At 43.6% G+C, this 21008-nt stretch overlaps 1 protein-coding gene across 2 annotated transcripts; it reads left to right on the top strand.

Moving 5' to 3' along the window:
- The first annotated feature begins 205 nt into the window (after positions 1 to 205).
- On the top strand, positions 206 to 20705 carry LOC132871907 (interleukin-4 receptor subunit alpha-like). 2 transcript variants are annotated; one of them, XM_060906517.1, is made up of 11 exons: positions 206 to 388; positions 514 to 591; positions 1642 to 1762; positions 1853 to 2004; positions 14523 to 14668; positions 14742 to 14898; positions 14985 to 15078; positions 15784 to 15846; positions 16058 to 16121; positions 19151 to 19233; positions 19334 to 20705. In XM_060906517.1, the coding sequence occupies exons 1-11, from the start codon at positions 355 to 357 to the stop codon at positions 19893 to 19895; spliced, it is 1554 nt and encodes a 517-aa protein (XP_060762500.1). In that variant the 5' UTR covers positions 206 to 354; the 3' UTR covers positions 19896 to 20705. The 2 variants fall into 2 exon arrangements, with proteins under 2 accessions (XP_060762500.1, XP_060762501.1); XM_060906518.1 differs by lacking the exon at positions 15784 to 15846 and having other exon boundaries at positions 207 to 388.
- Positions 20706 to 21008: the final 303 nt, after the last annotated feature.

Here is a 21008-nt window from a genome sequence, read left to right as displayed (position 1 = left end):
CATACAGTACATGTTTAACACCATGGCAAGTCACATAGTTTCAAATAACATCTCCTTTCACTTTCAGATAACATTATTAACAATGGTATCGTTTTGTATGGTTTTTTTTTCCATTTGTTTTCCTGGTGGTCATGGATGAAGTATAAGCCGGAAACAGTGCTACTGCATTTCCACAGAACTGCTTCAACCTGTTCCAGTAAAAGCTGAAAGTAATGCTCCACAACACAGCATTCCAGACAGGGGACGGTGAGAGACACATCGTTGTTCTTACTACTGCTCCTAAATCTTTCAAATCTCAAATATAAACCCGGTTCAGTTGTGACTTAAGTCAAAGAATTGAAGATTCTGTCACACATGTTTGACCTGATGCCATGTATAACCTGCAAAGGTGAGTTTAAAAAGAAGCTTATGGAGATGAGAACAAACTCTGTTCTCTTTGTCCTCGGGATGTTATGTACGACGTTATTAAAACCTCAACAGCTTTTTTTTTTTTTTGTGCTTAATTTATACCAGGATGGACAATGGCTGCCTTCATTATAATCCTGCAAGTAATCCAATTTCTCTCTGGCTTTGGCTTCACTGAATCTGTTGGTAAGTTTGCTGCTAATTCATTACTATCCAATAATCAAGTTTTTAATATATCTTTGAGAAATGGTTTTCAGACTAAAATTCTGTCCAACAACAAAAATCATGGTTCAAAAAAAAAAAATTTAGATCTTACATACCTTATTACATCTTCAGTACTTTCTTGAGATCAGCTTGCCCGTTCTTTTAGGCTATAAACCATATTTTTTTAATTGTCTTTTTTCTCCATCCTTCTCCCATTTTGTCATGCTCTTTGTTCTATTTGTTTGTCAAAACGTACATAAGTAAAATTGTTTCCGTTGTCCTGCATATTAAAGGTGCCATATGTAATAATGTTCAAAACATATCTTAGGAAAAAAAAACCCTGAAATGATTTGTAAGATATCACCATGTAGTGTATTTCGTGAGGTTTTTTTTCTCTTTTTCCACTAAAAGACACTTAGTTGGGATTTGAGCGATACATCAGATTTGGGGGAGAGTTGAAGACTTGTCAAGCTTTTCATAGAAAGAACAAGTCTCTTCACAAACAGCATAATAACGCACCACCTCTTCAAATGCCTTTTGTCAGGTTATGAAAATATCACAGGTGCCAATATTTATAGTTTGTGTTAGTGTGTCATTTGTTCATTTATTTCACCTGTTGCTCCAGATACAGCTGAAAGCTATGTTTTTGTGCTATCTCAGCTAAACCAAATCAAAACACACAAAATTCACCACAGCAGAAAAAAAGCAAAGGAAAAGAAAGACTCGTACTTGCTCATCCTAGTAGAGGATTTTTTTAACAAAAGCTCTACTGACACCTCCATCTTTTCTTTTTTTAATCTCTTCATCTCTTCCGTCATCATGCACTAGACTTTTCGTGCCGCCCAAATGATGAAACAATGAATGACACACATCAGGAAGAACAAACATTAGAAAAAGAAGACAATGAACAGAAAATGTAAAGAAAAAAATGAAGTGATGAATAAATTAATCAACATAATCTTGGCACTTAATTTAACTATTTTTGGTGTCTAATAAACTGACATGTTCCTGACACCTTAATCCCATTTTCAGAGCCTCCGAAATGCTTTAACGATTATGAAACCAAGCTAAAGTGCAGCTTCTTCCGGTATGAAGCCAAAAGTTGTTCTGAAAACAAACTCCACGCTTCATTGATCATGAAGAATGATAACAGGTTAGTTCAGATGATGGGTTAAAATTACTTTTTTTTTAATACAGTTGATTAGTGGTGCAGTATTTGCTTGATATTTGTCCTATGTTGCAGGTCATTCACATGCCATTTTGATGAAATCCAACCCGGCTCATGTGAATGCACAATTGAAGTGAAAGGGTTTGTGGTTGACGAGTTATTCATATTGGACGTGATGAAAGGAGACAAGATTTGGTACACACAAAATACCACAACCCAAGACTTCAGTAAGTGAATTACAGTTTGTAAGGTTTGAAGGTTGCAGGACCATTCATTTTTAATTCAAAAAGTACTCAAATCAGGAACTGATTCCAGACAAAAGTACAGTGTCTTGCAAAAGTATTCATCCCCTTTGGTGTTTGTCCTGTTTTGTCGCATTACAAGCTGGAATTAAAATGGATTTTTGGAGGGTTAGCACCATTTGATTTACGGGTACACGACATACCTACCACTTTAAAGGTGCAAATTGTTGTTTTATTGTGACACAAACAATAATTAAGATTAAAAAAAAACATAAATCTGGAGTGTGCACAGGTATTCACCCCCTTTCATATGAAACCGCTAAATAAGAGCTGGTCCAACCAGTTCACTTCATTAATTGATTTACGTTCCACCTGTGTACAGTCAAAGTGTCACATGATGTCTGTATAAATCAACCTGTTCTGGAAGGACCCTGACTTTGCTACACTACTAAGCAAGCAACATGAAAACCAAGGAGCCTCCAAACAGGTCAGAGACAAAGTTGTGGAGAAGTATAGATCAGGGTTGGGTTATAAAAAATATCCCAAACTTTGAATATCCCACAGAGCTCCATTAAATCCATTATAGCAAAATGGAAAGAATATGGCACCAATACAAACCTGACAAGAGAAGGCCCCGTCCACCAAAACTCACAGACCAGGCAAGGAGGGCATTAATCAGAGATGTAACAGAGACACCAAAGATAACACTGAAGCAGCTGCAAAGAGCCACAGCGAAGATGGGAGTATCTGTTCATAGGACCACTTTAAGCCATACACTCCACAAAGTGGGCGGGGCTTTATGGAAGAGTGGCCAGGAAAAAAGTCATTGCTTAAAAAGTCACATTTGGAGTTTGCCCAACAGCATGTGGCAGACTCCCCAAACACATAGATGATTCTCTGGGCAAATGAGACAAAAATTGATCTTTTTGGCCATCATGGGAAATGCCATGTATGGAGCAAACCCAACACCCCGAGAACACCATTTTTATATTGAAGCATGGTGGTGGCAGCATCATGCTGTGGGAATATTTTTCATCTGCAGGGACAGGAAAGCTGGTCAGGACTGAAGAAAAGATGAATGGCACTAAATACAGGGCAATTCTGGAGGAAAACCTGTTTGATTCGGCCAGAGGTTTGAGACTGGGACGAAGGTTCACGGTCCAGCAGGACAATGACCCTAAACATGGCCACACTCCAGCTACACTGGAGTGGTTTAAAGGGAAACATTTAAATGTCTTGGAATGGCCTAGTCAAAGCCCAGACCGCAATCCAATTGAGAACCTGTGCCATAACTTGAAGATTGCTGTACACCAATGCAACCCATCTAACTTGAAGGTGTTGGAGCAGTTTTGCCTTGAGGAATGGGCCAAAATCCCAGTGGCTAGATGTGCTAAACTAATAGAGACTTACTCCAGGAGACTTGCAATTGGAATTGCAGCAAAAGGTGGCTCTATAAAGTATTGATCTTGGGGGGTGAATACCTATGCACACTCCAGATTTCTGTTTTTTCATCTTAATTATTGTTTGTGTCACAAAAAACAAACAAAAAAATTGCACCTTTAAAGTGGTAGATATGTTGTGTAAATCAAATGGTGCTAACCCTCCAAAAATCCATTTTAATTCCAGATTGTAATGCAACAAAACAGGACAAACACCAAGGGGGATGAATACTTTTGCAAGACTCTGTAACTTCAGGAGGAATTTACTCAGGAACATTTGAGTATTTTAATTATCATACAAAGTGATAATGTTCCTGTGGCAGTGGGGCGTGGTCAAGCATCGGTCTGTGACAGGAGGGCAGAGTCAGGGAAGTTAAGTGGCAGAATCACTACACCTGATGTTAACCTGTGTTTGTGTGTCTTCCCCAGTGACCGCACCCTATATAAGGAGAGAGAGAGCAGAGGAAGAGAGCTCTCTCCCCAACCAGATGACTTATGTGTGGGTGTATGCGTGTGGCTGGGAGAGTGTGTTTGCAACTGAAAAGTGCAAATGAAAAGAGTTTTTGGAACTCAGTTCTGGCCTACCGTACTTCTGTGCTCCACCCACCCGCTCTGATTACCACAGTGGTGCCGAAACCCGGGACGGAGCACAGAGGAGAACAGCCCCATGGAGTCCTCCCCCTTCGCAGACCTGATCCACGCCCTCACCACGGCCCAACAGAGCCAGCACCAGGCACTGCTAAAGAGCGAGTCACACAGCTTTTGATTCCAAAGAGCCACCGGGAATTGGTATTCCAGGCAGCTCACTTTAATCCCATGGCTGGACACTTAGGGCAGGATAAGACACTAGCCGGAATAATGGCCCGGTTCTATTGGCCAGGGATTCGCGGCGATGTTCGTAGGTGGTGTACGGCGTGCCGCGAATGCCAGTTAGTAAATCCAGCGGCCATTCCAAAAGTGCCTTTGCGCCCTCTGCCATTAATCGAGACCCTGTTCGAAAGAATTGGGATGGATCTCGTCGGGCCATTGGATCAGACAACATGAGGGTACCACTTTATTTTAGTCCTGGTGGACTATGCAACGTGATACCCGGAAGCAGTGCCTCTGCGCAATATCTCAGCACGCAGTATTGCGGAAGCGCTCTTCCACGTCATCTCCCGAGTTGGAATCCCCAAAGAGATTCTGACTGATCAAGGCACCTCGTTTATGTCACGCACACTGAGCGAACTGTATGGGTTATTGGGAATGAAGCTGATCCGCACCAGCGTTTATCACCCACAAACGGACAATTTAGTCGAACGGTTTAATCGCACCCTCAAAAACATAATTAAAAAATTTGTAAGCGAGGACGCACGTAATTGGGATAAATGGCTCGAACCCCTGCTTTTCGCAGTGCGAGAGGTCCCACAAGCCTCCACGGGGTTCTCCCTATTCGAATTATTATATGGGCGTAAGCCGCGTGGCATCCTAGATGTGCTGTGGGAAAATTGGGAGGAGGGACCTTCAACCAGCAAAAATACAATTCAATATGTTCTTGACCTGCGCGCAAAACTCCACACCCTCACGCACCTAACCCAGGAGAATTTGCGGCAGGCCCAAGAATAGCAAATCCGCCTGTACGACAGGGGCACGCACCTTAGGGAGTTTGCACCGGGAGATAAAGTGCTCGTGCTGTTGCCCACGTTGAGCTCCAAATTGATCGCCAAGTGGCAAGGACCTTTTGAGGTCACACGGAGAGTCGGGGACGTCGACTATGAGGTGAGGCGAACGGACAGGGGTGGGGCGTTACAGATTTACCACCTCAATCTGTTAAAACTCTGGAATGAGGAGGTCCCCGTGGCGTTGGTGTCGCTGGTTCCAGAGAAGGCGGAGCTGGGGCCGGAGGTTCAAAAAGGAACATTGACTACCACTCCAGTCCCCTGTGGAGACCACCTCTCCTTGACCCAACTCACGGAGGTTGCCCAGTTGCAAGCCGAATTTTCGGCTGTGTTCTCACCCCTGCCCGGCCACACCTGCCTCATAGAACACCACATTGAGACGCCCCCGGGGGTGGTAGTGCGCAGCCGCCCTTACAGGCTGCCCAAACACAAGAAAAAGGTGGTTTGGGAAGAACTCGAGGCCATGCTCGACATGGGCATCGTCGAGGAGTCCCACAGTGACTGGAGCAGCCCGGTGGTCTTGGTTCCCAAGGCCGACGGGTCAGTCCGGTTCTGTGTGGATTATAAAAAGCTGTGGCACAGCAGTTATGCTCATATTTACATAGGAATAACATCCATGAAATGTATCAGTCAGGATTTAGACCTCATCATAGCACAGAGACAGCACTGGTTAAAGTAGTAAACGACCTACTGTTGGCGTCTGATCAGGGCTGTGTCTCGCTACTTGTGTTGCTTGACCTTAGTGCAGCATTTGATACCATTGATCATTCCATTCTTCTGGATAGACTAGAAAATGTTGTGGGAGTTAAGGGAATGGCCCTCTCCTGGCTCAGGTCTTATCTAACTGATCGTTATCAGTATGTTGATATAAATGGTGATATTTCTAGACGTACCGAGGTAAAGTTTGGTGTTCCACAAGGTTCTGTCTTGGGTCCACTGCTTTTTTCTCTATATATGTTACCTCTGGGCGATATTATTCGTAAACATTGTATTAGTTTCCACTGTTATGCTGATGACACACAGTTGTATGTCTCTGCAAAACCTGATGAGAGACACCAGCTTAATAGAATTGAGGAATGTGTGAAGGACATTAGACACTGGATGCTTATAAATTTCCTTCTGCTTAACTCTGACAAGACTGAAGTACTTGTGCTAGGACCACATACAGCTAGAAGTAAGTTTTCTGATTACACAGTAACTCTGGATGGCCTTTCTGTTTCTTCACGTGCAGCAGTAAAAGACCTCGGAGTGATTATTGACCCCAGTCTTTCATTCGAAACTCACATTGATAACATCACCCGGATAGCTTTCTTTCATCTCAGAAATATTGCAAAGATAAGAAATTTAATGTCATTGCATGATGCAGAAAAACTAGTCCATGCTTTCGTTACCTCCAGGTTGGATTATTGTAATGCCTTACTGTCTGGATGTTCCAATAAGTGCATAAACAAGCTCCAGTTAGTTCAAAATGCCGCAGCAAGAGTCCTTACTAGAACAAGAAAATATGACCACATCACGCCTGTCTTATCCACACTGCATTGGCTCCCAATCAAATTTCGTATTGATTATAAAATACTACTATTGACCTTTAAAGCACTAAATGGTCTCGCACCACAGTACCTGAGTGAACTTCTGCTCCTCTATGACCCGCCACGCCTACTTAGATCAAAAGGTGCAGGCTATCTGCTGGTACCTCGTATAGTGAAGGCTACATCAGGGGGCAGAGCCTTTTCTTACAAAGCCCCACTGTTATGGAACAGCCTTCCAAGTAATGTTCGGGAATCAGACACAGTCTCAGCATTTAAGTCTAGGCTGAAAACATATCTGTTTAGTCAAGCCTTTTATTAATGATGTTTATGAGGTAAAGGAGTAGATCTGGAGGGACCTCAGACATAGAGTGTTTTGGTAAACTGGGATGTATGGATGCTGTCAGTCCCCACTCGCTTGCTCACTCGAGTTTGTTGACGGTGCAGTGGCTGGCTGCTTTATGTCCCGGGGCTCCCTCATGCCTGTGTTACCTTCTGGCTCTCTCCTTTTAGTTATGCTGTCATAGTTAGTTGCCGGAGTCCCTGCTTGTACTCGGTGCAATATGTATACTGTTCCTACTTATTCAGGTGACATCGGGCATACCTAACCACCTGTGTTTTCTTTCTCTCCCCCCCCACTCCAAATCTGTCCCTCTGAGTTACATGGAGTCAACAGGAAATCTTTTGGTGGAGACGGTGTGGACCTCGACTGGCTATCGTAGCCTGCAGGGAATCGGCCGTCAGACATTCTGTCGCATGTCCCAGACCCGGTGAAATGTAACTGAATTGTCTTGGCCAGCCCTAAGGGTCCCATCTGCATCTCATCATTGGTGAGGAGTGTGCTCCCATCACCCAATCAAGCATCCAGCCAGAGCAGGTCATGATATATTTTTTTTTACCATATTAACATGCCATTGTGTGTCATGCCTGATGTAAAGACTCTCGTCTCTGCGAGCCTACCACACAGATTTAATACTTGTCATTTTTAGGGCATACCTAACAACATGTTTTCTTTCTCTCTCTCTCCCCCCCCCCCCCCCCCCCTCTGTCCCTCTGAGTTACATGTTGATCCTGGGATTGAGATGCTGGCCTCTTCTGCCCCTCGGACCTGCTTGATCCATCCTGGTGCCCTGTGTCTGGTCGGAGTTTTATCGCCCCACTCCTGTGAAGGACGGCCCCATGAGGACAGTTGAGGGTTATACCTGTTAAAACTGTTAATATTATAGTCAGGCTGTCTGTTGTTGCCCAAATGAGGATGGGTTCCCTTTTGAGTCTGGTTCCTCTCGAGGTTTCTTCCTCATGTCGTCTGAGGGAGTTTTTCCTTGCCACCGTCGCCACAGGCTTGCTCATTGGGGATAGATTAGGGATAAAATTAGCTCATGTTTTAAGTCGTTCAAATTCTGTAAAGCTGCTTTGCGACAATGTTTATTGTTAAAAGCGCTGTACAAATAAACTTGATTTGATTTGATTTGATTATAGAAAAGTCAATGCGGTGTCTAAATTTGACGTGTACCCAATGCCTCGTATTGACGAGTTGCTTGATCGACTAGGCACGGCTCGTTTTTATTCGACGCTGGATTTGACAAAGGGATATTGGCAGATCCCCTTGACTGTTATCCTGAGAAAAAACAGCCTTTTCCACACCGTTTGGCTTACACCAGTTTGTCACACTTCCTTTTGGGCTGTTTGGGGCGCCCGCTACATTCCAGCGGCTGATGGATAGGGTCCTCCGCCCCCACGCCACCTATGCGGCTGCATACCTCGATGATATTATTGTCTATAGTAATGACTGGCCACGGCACCTGCAACATCTGAGGGCCGTCCTTAGGTCACTGAGGTGAGCGGGTCTCACAGCCAACCCAAAGAAGTGTGCGATTGGGCGGGTGGAAGTACAGTATCTGGGCTTCCACTTGGGCAATGGGCAGGTCCGTCCCCAAATTAACAAGACAGCAGCGATTGTGGCCTGCCCGAGGCCCAAGACCAAATAGGGGGTGAGACAGTTCCTGGGGCTGGCTGGCTACTATCGTGGGTTTATACCTAATTATTCGGACATCACCAGCCCGCTGACTGATCTCACTAAAAAGGGGGCACCAGATCCGGTCTAGTGGACGGAGCAATGCCAGCAGGCTTTTTCTGACGTAAAGGCTGCACTGTGTGGGGGGGCCACTGTTACACTTCCCTGACTTTTCTCTCCCCTTTATATTGCAGATAGATGCATTGGACAGAGGGCTGGGGGCTGTTTTGTCCCAGGAGGTGGAGGGGGAGGATCGCCCAGTGCTGTACATGAGCCAGAAGCTGTCAGTGCATGAGGGGTGCTACAGCACCATAGAGAAGGAGTGCCTGGCCATCAAGTGGGCGGTCCTCGCCCTCCGCTACTACCTGCTGGGATGCCCTTTCACCCTCTGTTCGGATCACGCGCCCCTCCAGTGGCTCCACCGCATGAAGGATGCCAACGCGCAGATCACCCGTTGGTATCTGGCACTCCAACCCTTTAACTTCAAGGTGGGCCACAGGCTGGGGGCGCAGATGGTCGTGGCAGACTTCCTCTCCCGTCGGGGGGGGGGGGGGGGGAATCGGCTGCAGGCTGGACGGCTGCCCGGCCTGAGTTGGGCGGTGGGGGTATGTGGCAGTGGGGGCGTGGTCAAGCGTCGGTCTGTGACAGGAGGGCGGAGTCAGGGAAGGTAGGTGGCAGAATCACTACACCTGATGGTTAGTTAACCTGTGTTTGTGTGTCTTCCCCAGTGACCGTGCCCTATATAAGGAGAGAGAGAGCAGAGGAAGAGAGCTCTCTCCCCAACCAGATGACTTATGCGTGGGTGTATGCGTGTGGCTGGGAGAGTGTGTTTGCGACTGAAAAGTGTAAATAAAAAGAGTTTTTGGAACTGAGTTCTGGCCTGCCATACTTCTGTGCTCCACCCACCCGCTCTGATTACCACAGTTCCATTAAAGCCAAAGGGGACAAAATTACTTTTCCCAGCATAGTCTTGTGCAATATGCAGCTGACTGTATAACTGATTTAATCTCAGACTGAAATCATTTCCAATGAACAAATTACACTTCTTCCTGCGTTCTTCACCATCTGACTAATCGATATCCACACTGTGGTGACATCCACACTGTGGTGACTAATGAATTAATTTCTTCGGTGATGAAACTTGCAATGCTGCATGAAACTGCTGTGACATCAGCACAATGAAGTGCTGAAATGCCTGGCAACAGCAATTGAGACCAAGAGAACTGCTACCAACGACCTGCCCCCCAGAGCTTCAAGCATAGTACCAAAGACACTACTCATCTGAGAAGGAGAAGAGGGGCAGAGAGGGCCTCCTCCACTAACCAGGGCTGGTTAGCTGGAGGGAGCCCGAGACTGGAAAAAGTAGGCTGATGTAGGCCAGCAGCTTACAGTCCCACCAGAGATTACCACCACCACCCTAAGACCAGATCTGGTACTCTGGTCCAACACCCTGCCCATTGTCTACTTTGTAGAGCTGACAGTACCCTGGGAGGATGCAGTTGATGAGGAAAATGAGAGGAAGAGGCTGCAGTGTTCAGAGATGGCAGCTAAGGCAAAACAACAAGGCTGGAAAACAAGAGTTTGGTCAGTGGAGGTTGGCTGTAGGGTCTTTATTGCAACATCTACTGTCAAGTTGCTGAAAGAGGTAGGAATTCAAGCACAAGTCCTGCGCCAGACAATAAAAGAAACATCAGGGACTGCAGAATGCTGCAGCCAGTGGTTGTGGATCAGAAGGAAGGACCCCATCTGGGCCCCAAGATGTTAGGGGGACACACCTAGGTCTGATCAGCCTGTGGTGGGCCTGCCTTAGCAGAGGGTGTTATTGTGATTAAAAGGCCGAAATATCCGATGACACTGGTGCACAACTGATGAGGTATCCCTAACATCTTTTGGTGGTTTCTAGCAACTGTGAGTGGTTGGCATTTTAAAGTCAGTATAGTGTGGAGGGCTTCATACAAGGGACCATCAACATCATGTCCTCAGTCTTAAAATTAACATGACACTCACAAGAGCAATGGAGGATATTGAAGGGATGCTGATTCTCACATATATGTGGCTGTTTTTGTCACAGCAAGGAAACAAATTTCCCCTTGGTCTCTGCCGCTCATTCAGTTGTGAAATTTAAAAAAAAAAAGAACAACCCAAACAGTGATAAACCTTCATTATTCTTCATTGTTCCTTCAAATCTTTAGTAGTGCACAAGGAGTTTAACACTCTGAGGTCCTGGGCCTGTCAAACACTCTGTGGCAGTCTGATAAACCTTGACATTTTTAAGTCTTGTCTCGTCTTCTTCCGGTTATCCGGGGCCGGGTCGCGGAGGCAGCAGTCTGAGCATGGAAGCCCAAACTTCCCTTTCCCCAGACACCTCGGCCAGCTCCTCGGGAAGAACACCGAGGCGTTCCCAGGCCAGCTGAGAGACATAGTCCCTCCAGCATGTCCTGGGTCTTTCCCAGGGCCTCCTCCTGGGAGGACATGCTTGGAACACCTCCCCAGTGAGGTGTCCAGGAGGCATCCGAAAGAGATGCCCAAGCCACCTCAGCTGATTCCTCTCGATGTGGAGGAGCAGCGGCTCTACTCCGAGCTCCTCCCGAGTGACTGTACTTCTCACCCTATCTTTAAGGGAGCGCCCAGCCACCCTGCAAAGGAAAATCATTTCGGCCGCTTGTATCCGTGATCTTGTTCTTTCGGTCATTACCCAAAGCTCATGACCATAGGTGAGAGTCGGAACGTAGATTGACCGGTAAATTGAGAGCTTCGCCTTTTGGCTCAGCTCCTTCACCACGACGGACCGGTAAAGCGACCGCATCACTGTGGAGGCCGCACCGATCTGCCTGTCGATCTCACGCTCTATCCTTCCCTCACTCGTGAACAAGATCCCGAGATACTTAAACTCCTCCACTTGAGGTAGGACTTCTCCACCAACCTGGAGAGGGCAAGCCACCCTTTTCCGGTTGAGAACCATGGACTTGGAGGTGCTGATTCTCATCCCAGCCGCTTCACACTCGACTGCAAACTGCTCCAGTGCATGCTGAAGGTCCTGGCTTGCAGAAGCCAACAGGACATCATCATCTGCAAAAAGCAGAGATGAAAGCCTGTGGTTCCCAAACAGGATTCCTTCCAGCCCCTGGCTGCGCCTAGAAATTCTGTCCATAAAAATTATGAACAGAACCAGTGACAAAGGGCAGCCCTGCCGGAGTCCAACATGCACTGGGAACAGGTCTGACTTACTGCCAGCAATGCGAACCAGACTCCTGCTCCGTTCATACAGGGACCGGACAGCCCTTAGCAAAGGGCCCCGAACCCCATACTCCCGAAGGACCCCCCACAGAATACCATGAGGGACATGGTCAAATGCCTTCTCCAGATCCACAAAGCACATGTGGACTGGTTGGGCAAACTCCCATGAACCCTCGAACACCCTATGAAGGGTATAGAGCTGGTCCAGTGTTCTGTGACCAGGACGAAAACCGCATTGTTCCTCCTGGATCCAAGGTTCGACTATCGGCCGAATTCTCCTCTCCAGTACCCTGGAGTAAACCTTCCCTGGGAGGCTGAGAAGTGTGATTCCCCTATAATTGGAGCACACTCTCCGGTCCCCTTTCTTAAAAAGAGGGACCACCACCCCAGTCTGCCACTCCAGAGGCACTGTCCCCGACCACCATGCGATGTTGCAGAGGCATGTCAGCCAAGACAGCCCCACAACATCCAGAGACTTGAGATTCTTGGGGCAGATCTCATCCAGCCCCGGTACCCTGCCACCGAGGAGCTTGCTAACCACCTCAGTGACTTCGGCTTGGGTAATGGACGAGTCTGCCCTGAGTCATCAGCCTCCACTTCCTCAATGGAAGATGTGACTGTGGGATTGAGGAGATCCTCGAAGTATTCCTTCCACCGCCCGATAATGTCCCCAGTCGAGGTCAACAGCTCCCCACCCATACTGTAAACAGTGTTGGCAGAGTACTGCTTCCCCCTCCTGAGGTGCCGGACAGTTTGCCAGAATTTCTTCGAGGCTGACCGATAGTCCTCCTCCATGGCCTCACTGAACTCCTCCCAGTTCCGAGTTTTTGCCTCCGCAACTGCCCGAGCTGTGGCACGCCTGGTCTGCCGATACCTGTCAGCTGTCTCAGGAATCCCAGAGACCAACATGGCCTGATAGGACTCCTTCTTCAGCTTGATGACATCCCTTACTTCCGGTGTCCACCACCGGGTTCAGGGATTGCCGCCACGACAGGCACCGGAGACCTTGCAGCCACAGCTCCGAACAGCCGCGTCTACAATGGAGTTAGAGAACATGGTCCACTCAGACTCAATGTCCCCCGCCTCCCTTGGAAGCTGGGAGAAGCTCTGTCCTCATACACATCCTGTACCAATCTCACACACTTCACCACTCCTGATTTCCTCATGCAGTACTACAGCTGCTCTCTAGGCACCCTGTCACATGCCTTCTCTAAATCCACAAACACACAATGCAGCTCCTTCTGGTCTTCTCTAAGCTTTTCTGTCAGTATTCTCAAAGCAAATATTGCATCTTTAGGACACTTTCCTGGCATGAAGCCATATTGCTACTCACAGATCTCTACCTCTCCTCTTAGCTGAGCTTCCACGACTCTTTCCCATAACTTCATGCTGTGGCTGGTCAACTTTTGTCTTTATGGTTAATGCAGCACTGAACAGCAGCCTTGCTCTTGAATGTTGGTACCACTTTTGATACGAGTCAAACTGATACCATGCTGTAGAAAAGGGCTATGTACTATATATCCACACATCCAAATATTTCAGTTATTCCATGAAATTGAGTCATACATGAGCTGATAGCCGACGAGCCGCATAGCACCAAGTTGTCTATAATCCATCTATGACGAGATTGAGTGGAATAACTGTTTTATTTCATCCACATTCACTGGATTTTGAGAAACAGAGCATTTTTATGTTTTGCAAATTCAAATCAATAAAAACTTTATACAAAATGCTCAACAAAATATTTCTGCTTAGAATGTAAACAAACCGACGAAATGACAGGAGCAATTTGAAAAATGTGATGATAATTCTTGAAAAATTTAAAAAGGATATGTTCTTATCATCAAATACTTTCATTCCATATTTTGTTGTGCTTTTTTTTTTGTATTTTTGGGTCTTCTTCTTTAGGGTTTTTTGGCGGTTGGCAAACCAACGTAAAGGTGCATTCCTGCCACCAACTGGGCTGGAGTGTGGAACAGGAGATATTGGGGAACAAAAAAAACCCCAGCCCTATATTTTAGCCATTTCTGTTTCTTTTATCTCATCTCATCTCCTCTAGCCTCTTTATCCTGTTCTACAGGGTCGCAGGCAAGCTGGAGCCTATCCCAGCTGACTATGGGCAAAAGGCGGGGTACACCCTGGACAAGTCGCCAGGTCATCACAGGGCCGACACATAGACACAGACAACCATTCACACTCACATTCACACCTACGGTCAATTTAGAGTCACCAGTTAACCTAACCTGCATGTCTTTGGACTGTGGGGGAAACCGGAGCACCCGGAGGAAACTCACGCGGACACGGGGAGAACATGCAAACTCCGCACAGAAAGGCCCTCGCCAGCCACAGGGTTCGAACCCGGACCTTCTTGCTGTGAGGTGACAGCGCTAACCACTACACCACCATGCCGCCCCTGTTTCTTTTATATACTTGATAATTTTTGTGGTTTTATTTTGGAGTAGTTTTTATTTCTTCCTCGGTTGGTTCAGTAACACGCTTCACCATTTTGTTTTTCTCTACTCACGGTATACGAGCTGATATCCTAGTAGTAGAGTAGCCAATCAGAGCGTGTGATTGCTCATATCCAGTGAATGTGGATAGAATAAATGATTTTATTTCTTCCCTGCAGTTAAGCCTAGAAAACCAATCATCAAGTCAGTCATCCAGAAGCCAAATGGAGACTTTTCAGTTACCTTGGACACCATCTACAAGAATAAAGCTTTTTGTGACAGGCTGGCTGTGGAGCTCACATACAGCATTGATGGAAGCAGCAATGTGAGTCGCTTAATACTCATCAAGCAACACATTTCATCTGAAACTATGAAAATAATATTCACTTTTCATACAGGAGACAAGGCTTTTGGGAGAAGGTCAGACTACATATGAGATTGTAGGCAGTAACCTTCAACCTAACTCTGTATATATTTTGAGAGCGAGAATGAAATCAACCTACCCCCCTAATAAGACATTCAGCGACTACAGTGACCCATATGTGTTCAAAACATGTAAGTTTTAAGAATAAGCATGTGTGGAACGATTTACTGAAATTTATCGGCATGTTTAACAGGAGTTCATGTCTTTGTGTCCACAGCACAATCGTTAGTAAACATGATCAGGATAATAATCCCCATCTTGTGTGTCATTCTGTTAATTTGTGTATCTTCAGTCTATTTCTGGTTCAACAGGTAAGACCTGAGATTTTCATCCTGGCTTGTGTTTTATGTATTTAAATTTTTAGAAGGGCTTGGTTATAATCAGCATCTAGAATCTTGTCAGGTCAGATTTTACAGCGATGAGTCATGGTGGAATTATCACTACAATCTTGCATTTCATGAATGCATACAGGCTTGGTAGCTGTGACAATCATATTTATCAGAGTGCATTCGAGAACTCGGATTAACGATAACCTTCATTTTTCACTACACAAAAATGCTGATTGTTCTGGTATGAGAAAAACAGGAATGTGCACTTTTGCAATCAGCCGTCCTTCCAGAAAAAATATCAATGTGTTGTTTGCGAAGGAGTTTGACTCCTTGACCACATTTACAGTACCACATTTCTTCCAGAGAGGGCTCCAAATCCTCTTTCACAAATTTCATCATCAACAATTTTATCATGAATGTTTTTTTTTTTAACTATTACTTATTCACATAAAAAGAAAGGAAACTAGATAGAGACTGTGACTAAAGGTCACAGTAATTTGCGCCAGCCCTTACAAATCGGGACATCTGGTCACTGTACCCTGTAGATCTGGAACAGTAAGAGATAGAGAATGATGCTTAGTGAGGAAAAGTTGCACCCTGCCGCCCTGAACAAAATAAAAAAAAAAGATTGGAAAAAAATCATGAAAATTTGTAAGTGATTGAAAAAAAAGATCACGTTTTTCACAGATCATTCTGGTTCGATGATCCGGATCAGCACCAAAAGCCAGAGCAACGTAATTCAGCCCAGAGGTATTCTTCATGTGAAATTTGGTGATTGGTTGAAAACTGAGGGAGAAATAGCATCCAAAAAATGTTAGGATTAATAATAACAATAATAATAAAGTAGAACGATCCAGAGTGAGAGTAACAATTTGCACCAGCGCAAGTTTAAAAAAACCTTCATCAACAAGCCTTTACGTCGGAAACCCATAACTGATTTTTTTTAACCTCTTTATTACAGAATCTTTAAACCATGGTGGGACAAGATTCCTACTCCGAGATTTTCTACAGATTTTGTAAAACAGGTAGGCAACGCTGTTTCCATCAGTTACTCCAATATGGAGCATTTCCAACAATCACTTTCCACTGAACATCAGATTTGTTTCTGTCTATTGTAGCATCCAAATAAAAAGCATACCTGTGGATGTTTCATATTTCTAAAATTGTAAACTAGGCAATAGTAAAAATTTCTTTTTTTTCCCCTACAAATAGGCATATCAGGTGAAAATTAAAATTCAGTCCAAATTGCTTGAAACTGCTCTCATTGAATTCAGAATTGAATGCAGAACAACAGACCTTTTCCAGAATTAAAATACGTTTATTCATTCTTGAGATATTACAAATCAAAGATTGAAAAAACAGCTTAATTTTTAGAAAACTGCCGTAATATTCTGTATGAGGATCTCATTAACCAATGAGATCAAATGTTTTTTGTTCATAACTTTTTTTTTTCAAGATATTTACATAGGAACATAGATGGTTATATAATGAATACAAAGTTTAAAAATTAGTAAAAAAAAAAAACCTATTATGCAAATTAGTATTAATGATGCTAATTAGCTAAAAATGTTAAATCGGTACACTCAATAAAAAAGTCATAAAAGATTATTTCTAATCGCCTCTTTGTGCTCTGTAGGCCTTTGTATTTCTCAAAAGTAAGGCCTACTAGTGTTTATATGAAAGCATATACAGTTAGGTCCATAAATATTTGGACAGAGGCAACATTTTTCTAATTTTGGTTCTGTACATTACCACAATGAATTTTGAACAAAACAATTCAGATGCAGTTGAAGTTCAGACTTTCAGCTTTAATTCAGTGGGTTGAACAAAATGATTGCATAAAAATGTGAGGAACTAAAACATTTCTTTTTAAACACAATCCCTTCATTTCAGGGGCTCAAAAGTAATTGGACAAATTAAATAATTGTAAATAAAATGTTCATTTCGAATACTTGGTTGAAAACCCTTTGTTGGCAATGACTGCCTGAAGTCTTGAACTCATGGACATCACCAGACGCTGTGTTTCCTCCTTTTTAATGCTCTGCCAGGCCTTTACTGCACTGGTTTTCAGTTTCTGTTTGTTTGTGGGCTTTTCTGTCTGAAGTTTAGTCTTTAACAAGTGTAATGCATGCTCAATTGGGTTGAGATCAGGTGACTGACTTGGCCATTCAAGAATATTCCACTTCTTTGCTTTAATAAACTCCTGGGTTGCTTTGGCTTTATGTTTTGGGTCATTGTCCATCTGTATTATGAAACGCCGACCAATCAGTTTGGCTGGATTTGAGCACACAGTATGTCTCTGAATACCTCAAAATTCATCCGGCTGCTTCTGTCCTGTGTCACATCATCAATAAGCACTAGTGACCCAGTGCCACTGGCAGCCATGCATGCCCAAGCCATCACACTGCCTCCGCCATGTTTTACAGATGATGTGGTATGCTTTGGATCATGAGCTGTACCACGCCTTCGCCATATTTTTTTCTTGCCATCATTCTGGTAGAGGTTGATCTTGGTTTCATCTGTCCAAAGAATGTTCTTCCAGAACTGTGCTGGCTTTTTTAGATGTTTTTTAGCAAAGTCCAATCTAGCCTTTTTATTCTTGAGGCTTATGAGTGGCTTGCACCGTGCAGTGAACCCTCTGTATTTACTTTCATGCAGTCTTCTCTTTATGGTAGATTTGGATATTGATACGCCTACCTCCTGGAGAGTGTTGTTCACTTGGTTGGCTGTTGTGAAGGGGTTTCTCTTCACCATGGAAATTATTCTGCGATCATCCACTACTGTTGTCTTCTGTGGGTGTCCAGGTCTTTTTGGATTGATGAGTTCACCAGTGCTTTCTTTCTTTCTCAGGATGTACCAAACTGTAGATTTTGCCACTCCTAATATTGTAGCAATTTCTCGGATGGTTTTTTTTGTTTTCGCAGCTTAAGGATGGCTTGTTTCACCTGCATGGAGAGCTCCTTTGACCGCATGTTTTCTTCACAGCAAAATCTTCCAAATGCAAGCACCACACCTCAAATCAACTCCAGGCCTTTTATCTGCTTAATTGAGAATGACATAACGAAGGAATTTCCCACACCTGCCCATGAAATAGCCTTTGAGTCAATTGTCCAATTACTTTTGGTCCCTTTAAAAACAGGGTGGCACATGTTAAGGAGCTGAAACTCCTAAACCCTTCATCCAATTTTAATGTGGATACCCTCAAATGAAAGCTGAAAGTCTGGACTTTATGTCCATTATATAACTATAACTTGAATATGTTTCAGTAAACAAGTAAAAAAAAAACAAAATTTGTGTCAGTGTCCAAATATACATGGACCTAACTGTAAATGATTATTTTGATTAATATTCACAGCTTTCAAGGCAGACCTCGAAAAAACTGTCTGATCCACATCCAATAAACAATTCACATTAACTGAACTGAAATTGACACTCGCGTTTCTGACTTACGTTTTTTTAAAATCTTATTCCGATCACTAAGATCTCAATATTTTTCATCAAAACAACTCCAGTTATATTCTAAAATAAAATAGTTCTTTATTTACAGGAATCAGTTTGATTTGAAAAAAATAAGAAGGTAAAGCTATGAAAACTCACTTCAAAATCTCCTGTGAATCAGAACATCAAAACTAGCACAGGGAAGATGTTGCTGAATCCTTCATCAGAAACGGTGAGAGAACATTCCTATAAAAGTGATCTGATTGATATTGACGAGCAATCCAGTGGGAAACTGATCAGGAGAGAGAGAGAGCCTGACCACTTTCCCGTGACTCAAAAAGAAAAGCACCAGCAGTTTCCCGACGTCACATGAGCAGAGTTTTTACTCTGTTGTACCGACTTCAACCTGCCGTTACTCCCAAAGTACTGAACAGATCTTTACCAGATTATAAACTTTTTAATGATAGAAAATATTCAAGAGTTAAACAATGACCAATATAGAAACTTAGATGAACGTCTGTGTGGACAGTTTTCACAGCACAGCCAGCGAGAGTCTGATACGCCTGTTACAAAAGTTTTATTTAATTCCTCCATGCTTTATTCTTTTCTCTATCAGGTCCCAAAGTTGCTGTCATTCCAAACTGACGTCTCGTCTGTCAGTGTCGATCCAACAGCAAACCAAGTCACCAAGAAGACATGGTGATGCTTTCATCATTTATACGTTTAAAATTTGCAAAATCTAAAGTGCATCGGTTTGTTACGTTTCTAAATATAAATCTGAATGTTCTCCTGATTTCAGTGTGGAATCTTCTCAAGGCCGGGGTGAAGATAGGCACTGTAGTGACAGTCTAGAGAAAGGTGTTGATTCAGGATCGCCATCGCTGATTTACTCCTCATCCGGCTACAAGAGCATGGACGAGAACAGCTTTGAAAATAAATTAACATCCGTCAGCCACGAGTATGAAAATCAGCAATCGAATGAATCCAGTTTCTTAATCAGCAATAGATTGCAAATTCAATCAAAGTCCTTTTTTGAAAACCCAGTTCCAACAATGCATCTGGGGAAGAACTTCCTGGAGCCATATAAGAACCTGGGCCAAAAGATACAGATGGATTTTGAGTACAGTGTGTTGAACGGTTGTACAGACTCTGGAAACTCCAAACTGAGTCAGATCATGCCCCACAACAAGGACATGCCTGTGGTTCTTGCGTACGAGTCCATCAACCATCATGATGCTTTTAGCTCTTGTAGCAATCCAAGCTTAGAGGAGCCATTAAGCACCATGAAACCACAAACTCTTACATCTTCCGTCCATGATAACATCCTTATTCCGATGGAGGACGAGTATCAGTTGCTTTGAAGCATAGCCTGAAACGCTGGAGAATGAAAGAGCTACGAAGTTCGAATTAGATTAGAACATCTCTCAGGGAAGTATCATGGTAAAATTATCATCTTGTTTTGCATCTCTTTCTAAGCATTCAAATGTACTCTGGGTTTGATGAGCGAAAGAGAGAGAGCACTCAGGGTAGAACTTCCTCGAAGTATATTTATAGTCACCTGTCAAAGTCTTTGGTATTTGAATGAAGATTTGCAGTAGTGATACACTACACATTTGTATTGCATCCACTATGAAGCCCAACATCATGAAGATTGACAGCTACGATAAAGTAGTTTTTTCATCCCTCATTGTATCATTACTCCAAGCTGATGGATAGTTTTTTGAATTTAGCTTTTCTATGCTGTTTAGAAACAATCTGCCATCTTTAGTATGTATTTATGTTAAAGTTGTTCCAACCCCCAAATTAAGCCTTTAACACATGTTGGTCAGATCTCAAATCCATGTGTCCGCTCACTACAGAAAGCTGCACTGACCAACAGGAAATCTCTGACTCCGTAAAGCACGCTGAAAATTCTATGTGAAATGTCTCTCATATTGTTGAAATGGTTCTTACTTAATAGACTTACTTTAGAGGGCTTAAACACTCAAATGCACATTAATACGTACATTTGTGAAATATTTTGAATTGTTTTTGAACTGTGAAATTCATTCTGACACCATTATCTACAGTTGGTCATTTAGTGCAAGGATAGTGAAATGTTACTAAGGTTAAAGATAAATGCTCTGTACCCCGCTGTAAATGTGTATTATATAAAGTCTTGTGGGTTTGAACAGTCTTTTGTATTATTTTCATTATTCTTTAGCAATAAAACATTTTACAAGAAAGGAATGAAACACTACCACAAAGTTGATTATTTTCCTATAAAACAGCACATCATAGTGTTTTATTTCTCTTAGACCACAGCAATGTGTCACTGCTAGTAATTATGTATTTGTTAAAGAGCATGACATCAATCTATCTACAGTTGTGGTCAGAAGTTTACATACAATGACATGAATGTCATCTTGAATATGAATGTCATTGCAATATTTAGGCTTTCAGTAATTTCTTTGAACTGTTCTTTTTCTGTGGCA

The sequence above is a fragment of the Neoarius graeffei genome, chromosome 23 (genome assembly GCF_027579695.1).
Source record: "Neoarius graeffei isolate fNeoGra1 chromosome 23, fNeoGra1.pri, whole genome shotgun sequence".
In the NCBI taxonomy this organism is placed as follows: Eukaryota; Metazoa; Chordata; class Actinopteri; order Siluriformes; family Ariidae; genus Neoarius; species Neoarius graeffei.
Note: the sequence above shows the minus strand (reverse complement) of the source record. Positions and strands in the feature narration are given on the sequence as shown.

Bases quoted from the DNA above. Each gene is read 5' to 3' on its own strand.
- LOC132871907 (XM_060906517.1), top strand. From the start codon at position 355: ATGTTTGACCTGATGCCATGTATAACCTGCAAAG. The intron at 14,669-14,741 runs GTGAGTCGCTTA...CTTTTCATACAG, and splicing joins GCATTGATGGAAGCAGCAAT to GAGACAAGGCTTTTGGGAGA. The intron at 15,847-16,057 runs GTATTCTTCATG...TCTTTATTACAG, and splicing joins CAACGTAATTCAGCCCAGAG to AATCTTTAAACCATGGTGGG.